Source organism: Physella acuta, unplaced genomic scaffold (genome assembly GCF_028476545.2).
Source record: "Physella acuta isolate Inbredline_101_S28 unplaced genomic scaffold, ASM2847654v3 ptg000601l, whole genome shotgun sequence".
Lineage (NCBI taxonomy): Eukaryota > Metazoa > Mollusca > Gastropoda > Physidae > Physella > Physella acuta.
In genome coordinates this window covers 23202-43862 of record NW_026732120.1, presented here as the reverse complement: position 1 = coordinate 43862, position 20661 = coordinate 23202, and the positions used below count along the sequence as shown (strand labels likewise).

Below are 20661 nucleotides of genomic sequence, written 5' to 3'. Positions count from 1 at the left end.
CTTACCCACACAACACACCTAAATATTACCTCCCTTACTCACACAACACACCTAAATATTACCTCCCTTACTCACACAACACACCTAAATATTACCTCCCTTACAAACACAACACACCCAAATATTACCTCCCTACCTATACAACAAACCCAAATATTACCTCCCTTACCCACACAACACACCTAAATATTACCTCCCTTACTCACACAACACACCTAAATATTACCTCCCTTACTCACACAACACACCCAAATATTACCTCCCTCACTCGCTCAACACAAATATTGCCTCCCTTACCAACACACCACACCCAAATATTGCCTCCCTTACCAACACACCACACCCAAATATTGCCTCCCTTACCAACACAACACACCTAAATATTGCCTCCCTTACCAACACACCACACCCAAATATTGCCTCCCTTACCAACACACCACACCCAAATATTACCTCCCTTACTCACACAACACACCCAAATATTACCTCCCTTACTCACACAACACACCTAAATATTACCTCCCTTACAAACACAACACACCCAAATATTACCTCCCTTACAAACACAACACACCTAAATATTACCTCCCTTACAAACACAACACACCTAAATATTACCTCCCTTACAAACACAACACACCCAAATATTACCTCCCTTACTCACACAACACACCCAAATATTACCTCCCTTACTCACACAACACACCTAAATATTACCTCCCTTACAAACACAACACACCCAAATATTACCTCCCTTACAAACACAACACACCTAAATATTACCTCCCTTACAAACACAACACACCTAAATATTACCTCCCTTACAAACACAACACACCCAAATATTACCTCCCTTACCCACACAACACACCTAAATATTACCTCCCTTACAAACACAACACACCTAAATATTACCTCCCTTACCCACACAACACACCCAAATATTACCTCCCTACGTATACAACACATCATTAAGTACGTAAAGAACACATGAATAAATAATCGAGTACACTGGACCTGATCATAAATAATCGGTTACTAAATGATCTGTAACTAAATGATCTATTACTTAATAATACGACTTAACATGGCAAAGATTGCTGCCCGCCCTACACCCATCTGACCAATCTATCCCATCCACAATCACAAATCCATGTATCACATCGTGTGCACGCTGAGATCACCATGCTAGTAACAATGATGTCAATTTTACACACCTTTTTTTAACGAAACAAAAAAACATCGGCCGATTTTTTACATACTCGGTCTTCTGTCACACGGTTGATCAATACTGGCTGGTATACTAATGGGTTGGACCAGAGGGTTGGACTAGAGGGTTGGACCCGTGGGGTGGACTAGTGGGTTGGACTCGTGGGTTGGACTCGTGGGTTGGACTTGTGGGTTTGTGGGTTTTTGGGTTGGACTCGAGGGTTGGACTCGAGGGTTTGTGGGTTGGACTCGTGGGTTGGACTCGATGGTCAAATCTATTTCATGTACATTATGGTATATATATATATATATATATATATATATATATATATATATATATATATATATATATATATATATATATATAACATCTCGATGAATGATGAATGAGACAGTAACAAGTGCTGAATCTTAGGGTAGATTATGGAGCTATAAGATAGAAGTATTTATAAAGTGTGTACGGAATATAGAAACCATAACATATGTGATCAATTAGTAAACCAAATGTTAATAACATTTCTGGATTGTACACATTACAGCAAACCTTAATTGTTATCTTCAATCTAAATATAGTCAAAACAAAACATTTTTTTGTTGTTTACAAATCAATTGTCGAGAATTTATGCTTGAGCAATTAGCTTTGTTCATTTAATTGTCTGTAATCAATAGACGAAAGGGGGAGAACTGCAATGTAAGGGAAGGTAATTCGTTGTACAGTCACAGTTCCTAGACGGGCGGATAAATTAGTTTTATGATGGTCGGGTGGTAAAATTTGTGGTAAAATAGTTGCACAAATGTTGGGTGGGGTAATTGGTGGTAAAATAGTTGCACAAATGTTGGGTGGGGTAATTGGTGGTAAAATAGTTGCACAAATGTTGGGTGGGGTATTTGGTGGTAAAATAGTTGAATGAATGTTGGGTGGTAAAATAGTTGAATGAATGTTGGGTGGTAAAATAGTTGAATGAATGTTGGGCGGTAAAATAGTTGAATTAATGTTGGGTGGGAAAATTGGTGGTAAAATAGTTGAATGAATGTTGGGCGGTAAAATAGTTGAATGAATGTTGGGTGGTAAAATAGTTGAATAAATGTTGGGTGGTAAAATAGTTGAATGAATGCTGGGTGGCAAAATAGTTGAATAAATGTTGGGTGGTAAAATAGTTGAATGAATGTTGGGTGGTAAAATAGTTGAATGAATGTTGGGTGGTAAAATAGTTGAATGAATGTTGGGCGGTAAAATAGTTGAATTAATGTTGGGTGGGAAAATTGGTGGTAAAATAGTTGAATGAATGCTGGGTGGTAAATTGCTGAGAGCAAAAAATTACTTTAGAATTTCTCAAAACTAGGGTGACTACCTGACAAGATCATTGTGGTGAGAGTGTGTGTGGGGGGGGGGGGGGGGGAGATAGAAAATCACCAGACCTGTCACTGGCCAATTTATTTCTTGCTGATGTGCTGGTCGATTAAATAGTTCAAATTTTAAAACTACGGAAATTATTGTGACGTCATAAGCTAATTTCGGCCTGATGACGTCAGTCGTATTGTGCTGGTTAGTTTAAAAATAGCCTCAGCTTAAAAAAACAGTTGAAGCATGTGCATCAAACTTTTTTTACGAATGTGTACTTTATTTCATATCAGCCAATGTGTGCTAGGCTGTCTGATGTACACTCTAACATATTATGTACACATTTTTAGTGTGTACACACCAGCATAGTGTTTACACACCAGCACTGTATGTACATACTAGCATAGTACAGACACTAGCATAGTATGTACACACTAGCACAGTATGTACACACTAGCATAGTATGTACACACTAGCACAGTATGTACATACTAGCATAGTATAGACACACTAGCATAGTATGTACACACTAGCACAGTATGTACATACTAGCATAGTATAGACACACTTGCATAGTACAGACACACTAGCATAGTGTTATTTTTCTTTTTATCTTTTTATCTCTAAATAACTGCAAATACGTCGTTATTCTTAAAGTCAGTTATCAATTCATCGATAATCGATCAAAAACTACAGGGTTAAAAGCAAGGGGAGTGAATCGTTGACCTGGCTTACTGCCTTTTAAAGCCTCCATCCAATGACTTACTGCCCTTTAAAGCCCCCATCCAATGACTTACTGCCCTTTGAAGCCTCCATCCAATGACTTACCGCCCTTTAAAGCCCCCATCCAATGACTTACCGCCCTTTAAAGCCCCCATCCAATGACTTACCGCCCTTTAAAGCCTCCATCCAATGACTTACTGCCCTTTAAAGCCTCCATCCAATGACTTACTGCCCTTTAAAGCCTCCATCCAATGACTTACTGCCCTTTAAAGCCCCCATCCAATGACTTACCGCCCTTTAAAGCCTCCATCCAATGACTTACTGCCCTTTAAAGCCTCCATCCAATGACTTACTGCCTTTTAAAGCCTCCATCCAATGACTTACTGCCCTTTAAAGCCCCCATCCAATGACTTACTGCCCTTTGAAGCCTCCATCCAATGACTTACTGCCCTTTAAAGCCCCCATCCAATGACTTACTGCCCTTTAAAGCCCCCATCCAATGACTTACTGCCCTTTAAAGCCTCCATCCAATGACTTACTGCCCTTTAAAGCCCCCATCCAATGACTTACTGCCCTTTAAAGCCTCCATCCAATGACTTACTGCCTTTTAAAGCCTCCATCCAATGACTTACTGCCCTTTAAAGCCCCCATCCAATGACTTACTGCCCTTTAAAGCCTCCATCCAATGACTTACTGCCCTTTAAAGCCCCCATCCAATGACTTACTGCCCTTTAAAGCCTCCATCCAATGACTTACTGCCTTTTAAAGCCTCCATCCAATGACTTACTGCCCTTTAAAGCCCCCATCCAATGACTTACTGCCCTTTGAAGCCTCCATCCAATGACTTACTGCCCTTTAAAGCCCCCATCCAATGATTTACCGCCCTTTCAAGCCCCCATCTAAACCTCAGCATTGGTATCAAGACCTGCACACTATGAGTTCACACCGCTAACTGCTAGTTCGTACATCACCGTCATTTCTAACACACAGACCTAGACAACAAACACCATAATCACCACAATCAACTACTGTACACACCACAAGCACCACAACAGCCAACTATAGGCAACACAACACCAATACTAGATGTACCCTTGCCTGCTATATGCTACCTACCACAATCACCACAACAGCCAAATATAGGCTACACAACACCAATACTTTATCTAACCTTATCTGCTATATGCTACCTACCACAATCACCACAACAGCCAAATATAGGCTACACAACACCAATACTTTATCTAACCTTATCTGCTATATGCTACCTACCACAATCACCACAACAGCCAACTATAGGCTACCCAACACCAATACTAGATCTACCCTTGTCTGCTATATGCTACCTACTATAATCACCGTCATCACCACACACAAACATCACCATCATCAACCAACCAAAACAGTCGGAAAATATATTTACCACAGGCGAGATTCTCGTACCCTCCCATGACGCTGCGAGACTTAGAAATCTAGAATTTAAAAAAAAAATACTTAAGATTTCTCCTCCAGTTACATAATTAGTTTATAATTAACGGCATTATCCAAATTATGCTAACAGCTCATTAGCGTTAGATGTCCAATATTCATGATTTCTGACACTTAAGAAGCACTAGTTCAAAGTTGTGAAACGTTGGGTTTTTATAATGTGGGAATAGATTGAAGTGTCGTACTACAACTCGCGTGGTCGTGTTACCGGAAGTTGTGTGTGGGGGTGGGTAGGTGAGGGGGGGGGTATGGCTGTACTTTGAACATGAGATGCCCTACAACTCTGAAGGTGTTTTGGTCCAAGTATACGACATTCATGACATTCATGACATTCATGACATTCATGACATTCACAGAATTATAAAAATTGTAAAAGTTTTGCTCTATCAGGATGCACGTCATCAGCCACGTGATTTGAATGCCCACAGCATCGCGTGTTTAAAACTTTTGATAAAGTATGATCACGGCACACAAACATACGCACACACACATATACGCACACATACATATGCACACACACTTACACACATGCAAACGTTAACGTATATAGTTAACTACTTAGTCATACTGAGCTTCACAAAAATCAAAATTAACATGTGATTTAGTTTTAAAACCTAAAGAGATTTGATATAGGTTAATGACCTAATCATATCTGATATAGGGTGATGACCTAATCATGCCTGACATAGGTTAATGGCCTAATCATACCTGATATAGGTTAATGACCTAATCGTACCTGATATAGGTTGATGACCTAATAATATCTGGTATAGGTGGATGACCTAATCATATTTGATATAGGCTGACGACTTCACCGAAATATTCACACCCCTTATGCACATAGAGAAAAAAAATATTTCGGGAAGAATTTGTGTCCTGTTATTCTGTCTTTACGGCGACCCCTGCTGTCATGCTGTCCTGTTACAAGCGACCCCTGCTGTCATGCTGTCCTGTTACAAATTATGTCTTTCTCCGCCGGCAGCGAACTTCAATAAAAAGAAATCACAATCAATACTACCTGATGCCCAGCGGTAGAGGCGAGGATATAATAACCGATAAATCACGCACTAGAAAAATATCCAGCGTTAAACGAGAGAACATGCATGACGAATGGAGACGATGTGGACATTTTTTTTTTCCGTCGTCTTGTGTTTGTCTCTTACACCATGTCTAGGTTATATATTCGGCTTACAATGTATAGGTTATATTGTATAGGTTATACATTCGGCTTACAATGTATAGTTTATATTGTCTAGGTTATATATACGGCTTACAGTGTATAGTTTATATTGTCTAGGTTATATATTCGGCTTACAATGTATAGTTTATATTGTCTAGGTTATATATACGGCTTACAGTGTATAGTTTATATTGTCTAGGTTACACATTCGGCTTACAATGTATAGTTTATATTGTCTAGGTTATGTATTCGGCTTACAATGTATAGTTTATATTGTCTAGGTTATGTATTCGGCTTACAATGTATAGTTTATATTGTCTAGGTTATGTATTCGGCTTACAATGTATAGTTTATATTGTCTAGGCTACGTCAAGCTTATTAAGCGAACGGCCGTTTCTCCATTAATCTTGCTCAACTAGACAGCGGAACTTTGGGATAAATTTAGTGCTCTAAACTCTACTCAAAGAAATGCTACATGTACTACAGCTACTCTCTCTCTCTCTCTCTCTCTCTCTCTCTGTCTCTCTCTCTCTCTCTCTCTCTCTCTCCATACAAACTAGTCCATTAAAACCCCATATGTAGGCCTTACAGGAAACGCCAGTCCCTATTGTTGAGAGTTTGAAATTTTAAACTAATATAACAAATACGTCACATCTACTGTACGCAAACAATCCTTTTGATTCAGATAAATATAAAAGCCTATTCCTTACTCTATCTTACTTTTATCATACAACCCCCTCCTCCCCCCCTCCCCTCTCCCCCACAACCCCTGATCTTGTATCAACAAACTCATTAAAACAAGCCCTACCGTATTGGCAGATTTTAATAGATCTAAATCTATCATCGGCCGGCCTGTCAGAATCTAACCCTGGCGAATCTATTAACAAATCTATCCAGACGCGTAATTATGTCTTGGCATGAACCAATCTGTCTGCGTTCTGTCTTAATGTCAGGCGTCTTGCCTCAAGACAGACATTCGGAGTCGTGGACTAGACTCATGCAGGAAGTCGGATGATCCACACTAATCTAATTATAATCTCAAATTCGAGAGACATAATTCTATTGAGCACTGGGATCTAGAGCTGCTCTTCCAACATGGCTCACCTCCCATCAGTTCTGCGCATGCGTGCCTGCCGTCTGCTCCCCGCGTAGTGCGCATGGTCAGGCTCTCCGCCCAGACCGAGCCTTATGTTTTTAGTCAGAAAGCAATTAAAGACGCTCAAGCTACCCCTGACCTCAAGTGCTTCTGGTTTTTTTAAATATTTTTTTTTATAGTTTTGGCATCGGGATTTGAGTTCGTAGAAAGGTGCAGACGTTTTGGTATTGATAACACCATTTTTCCCTACATCCACCTCCACCCTCTCCTAATTTCTTTCCTGACGAGAATATTTCACCAACTTTCACACTTGATTTTCCTACGAAATTGTATTTTCATATTTTTTTTAACGTGAACGCCTCGTTTTTTCCTGAAGTTTGATAGAAAAAAATTGTGATCCCAGTTTGAAGCAGCCCCTAGGCTAAGTTTGTGTCGTCTTCAACTTTCAGTGAATTTCATGGAAACAACGGCTCGGCTAACGGTTAGGCGGCTAATGGTTATTGATTTCTCCGCTAATGGCGTCAGGGTGACTCGAGACGCTTGTTGCAGCAACTTAGCGTCCGGCACTCGAGGAACCCATCATAGAGACTTTAACAAAGATGCCGGAAAATTCCGGCAAAATGTTGTCGGGAAACTTGTCAACAAGGCGGGTGGGGGAGGGGAAGGGAGAAAACTAATAAAGGGAGAAAATAAATAATATACAAGGGGGAGAGAACTAAGTTTAGGACCAAGAGGAGGTGAGTTGTCAATGGAGATGGTTTGGATAGCGGGATGGAACGGTAATGAGAAAACTGGGACACTAGAGGAGATCTTTAAAAACTGAATGGTTAAGTTGAATGGTAGCGGTAGGTGACACAGTGGTCAGATGACTTGATTACCCTAGCCTAGTGGTGACATTTCTAGATGGGTAGGTGACACAGTGGTCAGATGACTTGACCACCTCTAGTGGTGTCATTTCTAGATGGGTAGGTGATACAGTGGTAGGTGATATACTGGTCAGATGACTTGACCACCCCTAGTGGTGTCATTTCTAGATGGGTAGGTGACACAGTGGTCAGATGACTTGACCACCCCTAGTGGTGTATCTGTTGTACCGATGTACGAACACCACCTATTGTACCGCTATACGAACCTCGCCTGTTGTACGAACCTGACCTGTTGTACGAACCTGACCTATTGTACGAACCTGACCTATTGTACGAACCTGACCTATTGTACGAACCTGACCTGTTGTACGAACCTGACCTATTGTACGAACCTGACCTATTGTACGAACCTGACCTATTGTACGAACCTGACCTGTTGTACGAACCTGACCTATTGTACCGATGTACGAACCTGCTACTGGAACCATCTCAACCTCTCGTGGAGAAAACCTCTCCTGGAGAAAACCTCTCCTGGAGAAAACCTCTCCTGGAGAAAACCTCACCTCCTGCGAGCAGTAGAGCCGCTCCAGGCAACAAACCCCGACTCGTGACGTCATACTTAGATCCCATCTGTCTACCTGCGCCAGGTGAAAATAAACCGTAACCAGATCGTGACGTCATCGGAGCCGTGACGTGAATGGAGCGGCTCCGTGGAGAGGGGATTTAACTCGAGGCGGGCAGTGAGGAGTTGTTTCCCTTGCGTTAAGCTTCGCTCCATTTCCTCCCAGCTGTAGGTGAGAGGTCAGAAATCGATTGGCTTTTTACTTTTTTTTTCAGTGATAAATCTGAAAGTTGGATTTAAATTGTGCGGCTCGGGAGGAGTTGATTAGCTCAGCTGATTGAGGGAGGAGAGTGGGTGGAGGGGGCGGTGGGGGTGGATGAGAGAGAGAATGGGTGAAGTAGGTTGGTGGGTAGAAAGGTGGGTTCACGGGAGAGATATTTGAGTAGGTGAGTGATGAATGATGAGTGAGTAAGTGGGTGAGTGAGTGAGTGATAGTTGAGCGGGGTATCATGATATAGTGTTTGTGTGTGTGCGTGCGTGTGTCGGCAATGCGTGTGTGGTTGTATACGGTTGTATAGCAAGCCAGTCTGCTGGGATAGAAAAGACGTCTTAGGTTAACTCTGAGTGGAGGTCCATTAAGTGGAGGTCCATGACCTCACGAACTTGAAACATCCAAGTCACAGCAGCCACCCTTATCACAACAACTATGTCCGCCCCCTCCCCCTCACTGTATATCACCCTCAGTGGTAAGCTGACGTGTCGACAAACTCTAAGAGATTCTTGGGGTTTTTTTGGGTTTGTTTTTAATTGCCGTCATGCTACGGAATACATGCACACACAACGTTGGGTAGTTAACTTAGTTATATCATGTGCTAAACCAAGCATCAACTTCCTAACTGTGTACCACACATCAACTTTCTGTGTACCACACATCAACTTTCTGTGTACCACACATCAACTTTCTGTGTACCACACATCAACTATCTGTGTACCACACATCAACTTTCTGTGTACCACATATCAACTTCTGTGTACCACAGATAAACTTTCTGTCCGCGTGCGGGGGGGGGGGGGGGGAATAGGGGATTGGGGTATTAAACCTAAAAGATTGCATGACACGAAAATTATATGTACACGTTACTGTTACGTCAATGACAATTGACACATGTGTATAGAGGTTCGGGGGGGGGGGGGGGCTAAAGCGAACCTCGTGTTTGTTGATGGTTGGGGGGCTAACGCTAGTAACATTTGTGTTGATGGTGGAGGGGGGGGGGGGAGGGCTAAAGTGAACTACACGTTTGTTGATGGTTGGGGGAGGGAGGGGGGGGGGGGTGACGCTAGCTACATTTGTGTTGATGGTGAGGGGCTTGGCTTGTGTGAGAGAAGACAATACAAGACTAACTTAATCTCACGAGCAAGGCTTTTAAAAGTGTTTTCTTACTGGTGAATAATTTAGCCTGCTCATCTTTACAGAAGCTTTCCCAAAACGGAGAGGAGGGTGGGGTGGGGCAGGAGGGAGGGGTGGGACAGGGGAGGGGTGGGGGTTTCTAGAAATTAGTGGCGAGAAATACAACACACGTGGCAGTACAGTAGATTCAGTCGTGAGCAGTTTAGAAACCTGTCTCTCAACACAAGTCCAACGCACAGTGGCTCTGTTCACACACACACACACATACACATACACATACAAACACAGTACCTCTGTTCACATACACACACCACACACACACACACTAACACACACATATATACACACAGTACCTCTGTTTACACGCACACAGTAGCTCTACCCACTTTTACATTTTATCTTCTTCTCAGTCTGTGTATAAGGACACCCTCACCCTGACAACTGTGTGATCTCAACTACACCCACCCCACCACACAAACCCCTCACACCCACCCCACCACACAAACCCCTCACACCCACCCCACCACACAAACCCCTCACACCCACCTCACCACACAAACCCCTCACACCCACCCCACCAACACACACACACACACCCCACCAACACACACACACACCCCACCAACACCTACCTCACCAACACACAACTACCCTACCAGCATACACCCACCCCACCAACACACACACACACCCCACCAACACACACACACACCCCACCAACACCTACCTCACCAACACACAACTACCCTACCAGCATACACCCACCCCACCAACACACACTTACCCACACACCCACCCCACCACACAAACCCCTCACACCCACCCCACCAACACACACCCACCCCACCAACACACACCCACCCCACCAACACACCCAACACACAAACACCCACCCCACCAGCACACACTTACCCACACACCCACCCCACCACACAAACCCCTCACACCTACCCCACCAACACACACCCACCCCACCAACACACACCCACCCCACCAGCACACAAACACCCACCCCACCAGCACACACTTACCCACACACCCACCCCACCACACAAACCCCTCACACCTACCTCACCAACACACAACTACCCCTCACACCCACCCCACCAGCACACACTTACCCACACACCCACCCCACCACACAAACCCCTCACACCCACCCCACCAACACACAACTACCCCTCACACCTACCCCACCAGCACACACCAACCCCTCAAATCGACAAACCCCTCATTATAACCCCCTTGAACCATCTCGCCCTTAAGTGATGAGAGAAAAGCATTGTTAAATCTCGCGGTATCACCACAGGATCTCGCGCGTACACAGCGGGATCTCGCGATATCATCTCCACTTCACTTGCTAGATATTTTCTTTAACGTCAAATTTCACCTGCAAAAAAATAACAAAACGAAACTCAACAAAAATTCTCCCAATCCCACATATAAAAAGCGGCCTTATAATTTGTACGTTTCTAATTAGATACCATTTTTGCTTGTTCAAATTTTTAAAAAACTACTTCTAAAAATAGATGTATGTGACACGGTTCACGTGATTACCACGTGAGATTGTTTAAAGCATGCACAAACTCACCGAGGTATTCCCAACACAAAGGCTCCATTGTTGACGGAGTGGCTGTTTGACCTCCGACCTTTATCGCTTTGCCAGATGACGCCGGCTTTGAGGAATAGTGAGCTATGCTTGCCTAGCAACGGTGAATGTTTTGCTTAGCAACGCCATCACCTGTTTGGATTGCACACGCGGAACATCATCGTGATGTCATATAATCATTACGTAACATCATACTCGTCACGTGATCACCGTACGGCGTTATAATCACAGACACGCACCCTTAAAAAACATACACGCATCCTTAAACAAACATACACGCACCCTTATACAAACATACACTCACCCTTATACAAACATACACGCACCCTTATACAAACATACACTCACCCTTATACAAACATACACGCACCCTTATCCAAACATACACGCACCCTTGTACAAACATACACGCACCCTTATCCAAACATACACGCACCCTTATACAAACATACACGCACCCTTATACAAACATACACGCACCCTTGTACAAACATACACAGGGTGCTCACACAGTAAAACACCAATACCCACCCTGTACTAAATATGCACTACACACCTTCTGAAACACACATAAGAGCACACATTATTTACACACTCAGACCATCACAAGTTCTGCTCATAAGAGCACACATCTAACACAAATAATCATTCACTTGTAAAAAATGACTGTTTATTGTGTTTAAATTAACCTGTTCATTGTGTTTAAATTAACCTGTTCATTGTGTTTAAATTAACCTGTTTTTTTCTTTTGTCATTACAGGAGGTCGGCAGTATAATTGGCAAGGTAGGTAACTCGTGTGATAATTCTATGATCATTTAGGTAAATCATGTGATATTATAAGTAAATTATGTGATCATTTAGGTAACTTTTCTATGGTAGCAGCAGTAATGTTACAAAACGTTAGCTTTAAGAATGTCAATTATGAAGTCAACATTTTTATCCAGAAATTTCTTTTTACGCGATTAAAAATTAAACAAAATAACATAAAAGAGGCAATTTTTTTTTATTTCTAAGGAAAATTTTGCCAAGCATAGCAACAAATTTATTTTCGAAGACTAAATCCATTAAATTAATTACTTCCCCTGGCGTCTGTTGACATTGACAACGCGATTTGATCGATTTCCGCTTTCCCTGCAAGGGGAGAGGACTGCACTAGATGATTAAAGGGCAGTTGTCTGCCCATGATAACACGAATAAAGTTCGTAACGCTGACCTCTGTCTACGTCACACAATAGGAGGCAGCCAGTGACAGAACAGTGGCCAAAGATTATTTTCTGCAAAGATTATTTTCCCCAAAGATTATTTTCCTAGTTTGTTTTTTTTTCACCAAAGATTTTTCTTTTATATTTTCTTTCACCAAAGATCATTTTCCTAGTTTATTTTCCCCAAATATTATTTTTCTAGTTGTTTTTTTCCCTAAAGATTATTTTCCTAGTTTATTTTCCCCAAATATTATTTTTCTAGTGTTTTTTCCCTAAAGATTATTTTCCTAGTTTATTTTCCCCAAATATTATTTTTTTTAGTTTTTTTTCTAAAGATTGTTCTCCTAGTTTATTTTCCCCAAAGATTATTTTCCTACTCTATTTTCCCCGAAGATTATTTCCCTTGCCCAATCCTGACATTTTTCCCTCTAATTTACGGCCAACTTTTTTACATCGTTATTTTTTCCGGATCCACATTTTTATTATTGATTAATGAAAATTATTGTCGGAATATTTTTTTAATTGGCTAACCACCGCTATTTTAATTAGTATCATATTAATTGTGGAAAATGTGGTTGTACAATGTGGTAGCCAGCCATGGTTGCTAGCGTGTGTGGTTGTCAGCGAGTGTGGTTGTTAGCGTGTGTGGGTGTTAGCGTGTGTGGGTGTTAGCGTGTGTGGTTGTCAGCTTGTGTGGTTGTCAGCTTGTGTGGTTGTCAGCATGTGTGGTTGTCAGCGTGTGTGGTTGTCAGCGTGTGTGGTTGTTAGCGTGTGTGGGTGTCAGCGTGTGTGGGTGTCAGCGTGTGTGGGTGTCAGCGTGTGTGGGTGTCAGCGTGTGTGGGTGTCAGCGTGTGTGGTTGTCAGCGTGTGTGGTTGTTAGCGTGTGTGGTTGTCAGCTTGTGTGGTTGTTAGCGTGTGTGGTTGTCAGCGTGTGTGGTTGTCAGCGTGTGTGGTTGTCAGCGTGTGTGGTTGTCAGCGTGTGTGGTTGTTATCGTGTGTGGTTGTCAGCGTGTGTGGTTGTTAGCGTGTGTGGTTGTCAGCGTGTGTGGTTGTCAGCGTGTGTGGTTGTCAGCGTGTGTGGTTGTCAGCGTGTGTGGTTGTCAGCGTGTGTGGTTGTCAGCGTGTGTGGTTGTCAGCGTGTGTGGTTGTCAGCGTGTGTGGTTGTCAGCGTGTGTGGTTGTCAGCGTGTGTGGTTGTCATCGTGTGTGGTTATCAGCGTGTGTGGTTGTCAGTGTGTGTGGTTGTCAACGTGTGTGGTTGTCAGCGCTATTGGCATCCTGTGAAAGTTAAATGAAGCTTTAGCATTCTAGGCTATGGATAGTTTGCTAAATGTGGATGGGTGGCGCGCGGTGGATACATTTCACATAGTGGGTATGGACACGCATAGAGAATATGAACGTATGGATATATAGATAGATATATCCTTAAATTGACATGTTGAGAAAAAGCTAAAGAAGAATATTGTGGAACATTTGAAATATGCGGATAGCCTAAAGTTGATGAATGTGTGAAGTATCAGTGACATGAGAGGATGGACTTAATCTGGTGTTGATGTCGTCATAAGATGTTGATAAAGTCATAGATGTGGGGAGGGAATGGGTGGGGTGAACTGATGGGGTGTGGGTAGGGAATGGGTGGGGTGAACTGATGGGGTGTGGGTAGGGAATGGGTGGGGTCGACTCATGGGGTGTGGGTAGGGAATGGGTGGGGTCGACTCATGGGGTGTGGGTAGGGAATGTGTGGGGTCGACTCATGGGGTGTGGGGTGGACTGATGGGGTGTGGGTAGAGAATGGGTGGGGTCGACTCATGGGGTGTGGGTAGGGAATGGGTGGGTCGACTGATGGGGTGTGGGTAGGGAATGGGTGGGGTGGACTGCTGGGGTGTGGGGAGGGAATAGGTGGGGTGGACTGCTGGGGTGTGGGGAGGGAATGGGTGGGGTGGACTGCTGGGGTGTGGGGAGGGAATGGGTGGGGTGGACAGATGGGGTGTGGGTAGGGAATGGGTGGGGTCGACTCATGGGGTGTGGGTAGGGATTGGGTGGGGTCGACTTATGGGGTGTGGGTAGGGGATGGGTGGGTTGAATAAAAGAGGTTGGCAGATAAATGGAATGGGTCAAAGGAAGGGGGCGTGTCATATTAATGGGGTAGATTGACTGAAGGGGGCGTGGCAGATTAATAGGGTGGATCGACTGAAGGGTGCGTGGCAGATTAACAGGGTGGATTGACTGAAGGGGGCGTGGCATATTAATAGGGTGGATTGACTGAAGGGGGCGTGGCATATTAATGGGGTGGATCGACTGAAGGAGGCGTGGCAGATGAATGGGGTGTGGGTAACAGACTGCGATCAGCACTAATAGAGCGGTGAGTGGCATCAGACGTGACACAAAAAAAAAGGTGTCAAAAAAGAGTTAAAAACTTGAACTGCTGAAAACGTTTGAAAAACGTCTGGGTGGGGGGGGGGGTAGGTGACGAGATCTCCCCTGTCTGGATCCACTCCTGGCAGAATTCCGTCAAACGGCACAGGTAACAGACGCACATACAGGTGAGTTGAGCCAGGTAGATGTAGCTCCATCGTGACGCGCCCATTGGTTCAAAAATAAATGAATTGTATCTAAACCGGAAATGACGCGTGTTCTTTACCCAGAAGATTGCTGGGGATGGGGCAGTGGGGGTTGGGCTCGGGATTTTGGGGTGGGTCCGGGAGGGTGGGGTAGGCTCGGGAGGGTGGGGTAGGCTCGGGAGGGTGGGGTGGGCCCGGGAGGGTGGGGATGCTATTTTTTGTGGCCCTGTGCCATGTAGGTCACTGAGCTACCTTTTATGCTCTGTTAGGTGAATGACCTAGTTATGTAAGGAGAAAACCAATCAGTGATATCGAATAATTAATGACCTAGTTCTGTAAGGAGCAAACGAATCAGTGATATCGAATAATTAATGAGCGAGGTGGAGTAGGTGTAAGATGAACGATAAACGCGAGGAGAAATATTAAAGACGGTCCCTCGGTGTTAGTTGGTTTCGATCCCGCGATGTCGTGGTGATAAGAGGGTTGTGTCAGCGGCAATGACACTAGATCAGAACCAGACGGGATAATCTAGATCTATGTGGGGGCGGGGGGGTGGGGGGAGGGAGTTTGGGGGGAGGTGGATGGGGGGGAGGGGGTGGTGGTGGGGTGAACGGAACAATCTAGATCTAGGTGGGGGGACTGTTTGTGTGGTGTGGTGGGGGTGGTGGGTGAACGGAACAATCTAGATCTAGGTGGTGGGGGAGGGTGTGAACGGGACAATCTAGATGTAGGTAGTGGGACTTTACCTGGCGTGGTGTGGGTGGTGGGGTGGAGGGTGAGGGACGAAATATGTAGGTAATGGGATTGATTACTTATTGTCCTTTATGTGAATGTGGGGGGGGGTATATACGGAGGAGAGAGTGGTAACTATTTTAGCGCTAATTTACAATTTTAAGTGTCATGTTGACCCTACGAATGATTAATTCGAGAAGATTCGACATCAAAATTTAAAATATATCTGGTGTTTAAAGAAAACTGCGCTTCATTTCCTGGGGGTGATAAGTTGTTGAAATGATCAGTTCCTGAAATGTATAGCTCCTAAAACCAATACTACTCCTATAACGTTTGTTTCCTCGAGCCGGCACTAAGCTTACAATTTATAGTTCTTAAAATCGATTCAATGCCTATAAATTTAGTTCTTAGTCTAGGGCCTCTCCTAAAATGTTTTTTTATTTTATTTTGGATTTCTGAGAAACGGAAAGGGCTGGGGGAGGGGGGGGGGTAAATATCTGTTGATATGGAAAATGAGGTATTTAAATTCTTTGATATTTGGGAGGGTTGTCTTTATTAACTGCATTTAGCTGCCGATCGATTGTTTAATTGATTGATTGATTTTTTGAGATCTCCCTTCAGTTATTCCAGACATTTTTTTTTCTCTGCGCCTCACGCTGCCAGCGCGGTACCTGAGTGAGGCAGGTGACGCCCACTTTTTACACAATAACAAATCGATCAGCGATTGGTCCGGGACATCAAAAAGCTATTACCTAGCATGGTCAAATATCAGTTGATCGATACATAATCAATCATTAGGGATTGGGGATCGATCGATAAAGTGTAAGATAAAGGTAGTAGGTAGGGCATCTTTTCAAACAGGGCATATTTGCAAGCAGGGCATATTTGTAAGCAGGGCATATTTGTAAGCAGGGCATATTTACAAACAGGGCATATTTGCAAGCAGGGCATATTTACAAACAGGGCATATTTGCAAGCAGGGCATATTTACAAACTGGGAATATAATAAATGAAAATAAAAGCTTGGAAAATTGGATTTAAAATCTATTTAAAAAATTATCTGATGTCTTCAAAGACATTTTTGCCATTTACAAAACATATTCAACATGACATTTACAAAACATACACATCATGACATTTACAAAACATACACATTTACAAAACATACACAAAGCGACATTTACAAAACATACTGTTATGATGTATGTTTTATAGGTATTGAATTGAGTACAGGTTGGTGCGCACACATAGTGAACACATGGGTATGATGACGCGGTACGAAAGATAGTGACGTTTTAGGTTAGAGGGTTGGTTGCTATGAGTTGATGTGTGAGCAGTTGAATCCTTATCGTCGGTGTGGAAGGACGTGTGTGGTTGTAGATACGAGATTAAAAGATTTATATACGAATTACTTGATTCATCTTATTCCTGATTGTTCGTCGTGGATCTATTTGAATGTGACATAACCTAGGGGTTCTCAAGGTGTAATACTCTCTCCCTGGTATTGGAGAGGAGTCAAATGGTAGTGGCTGAGTCAAGTAAAGTAAACCCTCTCACTGCATAACTGTGGTACACATAGAGAACTCAGCAGTTATAACACATACCCAAGACGACATTTACATGGACATGTCCTATTCGACGCCCATATGAAATAACGTCCGCCATGAAAACTTGCCCACTATTATGGTCCCCTTTCACATAAACCCACCCATGCAACCCCACCCACACAACCCCACCGTCACAGCCCCCCCCCCCCCAACCCATCAACTTGGCGAGATGAACCAACATTTTTATCCACCATTTTTTGTGTCATCCTCTCACCTTGTTGCTTATTAAACTCATCCTTCTTATTGCTGCTTCTCATCATTTTTCCATCCTTTATTCATCCTTTATTCATCCTTTATTCATCCTTCATTCCACCTTCTCGCCTTTTCTTTAGACCGAGTCATTTGGTCTCCTGGAATCATCTGTTTTTGCTCTCCCGTTGATGAAAGACATTCCCTTTCCCCCCCCCCCCCCCCCCCCCGTCTTTTGACGGGCGGGGGGCTGAGTGACAGACACGATCCTATTGTGTGACGTCACTTGCGGGATTTCTAGCTCGCGCAGATTTGCGCACATTTTTCACCGGCAAAAATCCAAAGTTTCCACGCTCTTGATACCTCGTCAAATAGTTTTTGTTCAAATCTGCGCTTCCATATTTAACTAAAAAATTCAATTTGAGACAATTTCTGGATGTTGATAAGGAGTGTGTGAAATCTGAGTGCAATGGGCCGAATACAAAAGTTTGGGGGGGGGGGGGGGGGGGTCGGCGTGGTCTGGTGGGTTATGCTCATGGTTGCTAAACCAAAAAAATTAAGAGCGAAGAAGAAGAAGAAAATATTGTGTATGGTGTGTGCTGTATGTTGAATCTATGTTGCTTTGCTATAACAAGTGTCGTATAAATGTGTATGGCATTGATTGATTGATTGATTGGTTGGTTGATTGTTTGATTCATTGATTCATTGATTGATTGATTCATTGATTGATTGATTGATTGATTGATTGGTTGGTTGATTGGTTGGTTGATTGGTTGATTGTTTGTTTGATTGATTGTTTGATTAATTGATTGATTGATTGGTTGATTGGTTAATTGGTTGATTGATTGATTGGTTGATTGATTGAATGATTGGTTGATTGGTTAATTGGTTGGTTGATTGATTGATTGATTGAATGATTGAATGATTGGTTGGTTGATTGGTTAATTGGTTAATTGGTTGATTGATTGATTGATTGGTTGATTGATTGATTGATTGAACAAGGTTATAAATGCACTCAATACACCGTGAAATATACCACAGATGAAGCCACCAACTATTTGTGATACGTCCAGAGTTCCTCCCTCCCCCTGAGACACATTTACCTGCCCCCCCCCCCCCTCAAAGCATACATACCCTCAAACGAAATCAAATTTATATACAAAACATATATTTCAACCAGTGAAATTTGTTACCCATATGTTACCCATTAGAACATATCCACTATATGTTATCCATTAGTACATATCCACCATATGTTATTCATTAAAATGTACCCGCCATTCTTTATCTGCTAAAAGTTCACAATGTAATTTTTTTTTTTTAAACCCCAAGCCACTTCCCCGCCCCCTACGCCCCCGCCCCCTACGCCCCCGCCCCCTACGCCCCCGCCCCCTACGCCCCCGCCCCCTCCAACCGTTCCGATTCAAACAGAACTTTGACCACGGAAGCGGATATGTCTTCTTATTGTCGAATTAAAGAGCTGTCAGAACTGTTTCGTTAATTAAATTACTCCTGGCTTTAATTCTTTTCTGCCACCGGGGCTTACAAATTATAAAAGTTTTAAAAAAAAACGGCATTCAATAACGTCAGACCAGAAGATGGCTTTTATGACGAAAAATGGCTTTCGTGGGGAAAAATGGCTTTCATGACGGAAAAATGGCTTTCCAATTATGATAGTTCCTCATCGATTGAGTGGGTTGTGATGAAGATGATTCCATTTTCTCCGTTGCTAATTATTTTTCTGAAGAAAGTTGAAAAATTGTATATAATTAGCGGCAGAATATTTGACATTTTTTTTTAAATAAAGGTCTGAAAGTAAATGATAAATCAGTATGTATGATAAGTCAGTATCAGGATAAGTCAGTCTCAGCATAAACCAACATCGTCATGATAAGACAACATCATGATGAGTCGACATCATGATGATTAGCCAAATTGTAATCATAAACCAGGGTGAAATAGAGAGCAGCATCTAGCCGATGATCTCTGGAAGATGAGAATCATGGCGGCATGGTGTGTTCGCGGTATTGTTAGGGTTAGCTGGCATGGACGGGGGGGGGGGAGAATCTTTTAAAAATCAATGGCAAGGGAAATAACGCGGAACCGTAGGCTGTAGTTCTCTATGAAAGATACCATAGGCAGTTTTTCACCATCACTGATACTCTATGCAGTAATCCTTAATCCATGTTACTATAGACAGTAATCCTTAATCCGTGCTACTGTAGGCAGTAGTAGTACATCTATGCTTCTGTAAGTAGTCGTACATCTCTGCTACCGTAGACAGTAGTACACCAATGCTACCGTAGACAGTAGTCATACATCTATGTTACCATCCTTAAACGCCAACTGTTGTTACTATTTTTGACGATGGCAAATGTAACGAAAAAATGTATCTTTCTTTTTTTTTATTTCCAGAAAGGCGACAATATCAAGAAATTTAGAGAGGATGTAAGTACTAGTCTGTCTGTTTGTCTGTTTATTAGTCTGTCTGCTTGTCTGCTTATTTGTCTGTCTGTTTGTCTGTTTATTTGTCTGTCTGCTTGAGCGTTTATTAGTCTGCTTGTCTGTTTATTAGTCTGTCTGCTTGTCTGTTTATTAGTCTGTCTGCTTGTCTGTTTATTAGTCTGTCTGCTTGTCTGTTTATTAGTCTGTCTGCTTGTCTGTTTATTAGTCTCTCTGCTTGTCTGTTTATTTGTCTGCTTGTCTGTTTATTAGTCTGTCTACTTGTCTGTTTATTAGTCTGTTTGCTTGTCTGTTTACTAGTCTGTCTGCTTGTCTGTTTATTAGTCTGCTCGTCTGTTTATTAGTCTGTCTGCTTGTCTGTGTATTAGTCTCTCTAGTCTGTCTACTTGTCTGCTCTGATCTGTAAGTTCCCACATTGCAATAA

At 42.8% G+C, this 20661-nt stretch overlaps 1 protein-coding gene across 1 annotated transcript in view; it reads left to right on the top strand.

Moving 5' to 3' along the window:
• LOC131947622 (poly(rC)-binding protein 3) overlaps positions 1-20661 on the top strand; it is a gene marked incomplete at its 3' end in the record, with an annotated part of 57496 nt that overhangs the window by 16082 nt on the left and 20753 nt on the right. Inside the window, exons 4-5 of the mRNA XM_059308849.1 lie at positions 12244-12267; positions 20190-20222. Of these exons, the coding sequence (XP_059164832.1) occupies positions 12244-12267; positions 20190-20222 (57 nt within the window). The remainder of the gene's footprint in view (positions 1-12243; positions 12268-20189; positions 20223-20661) is intronic.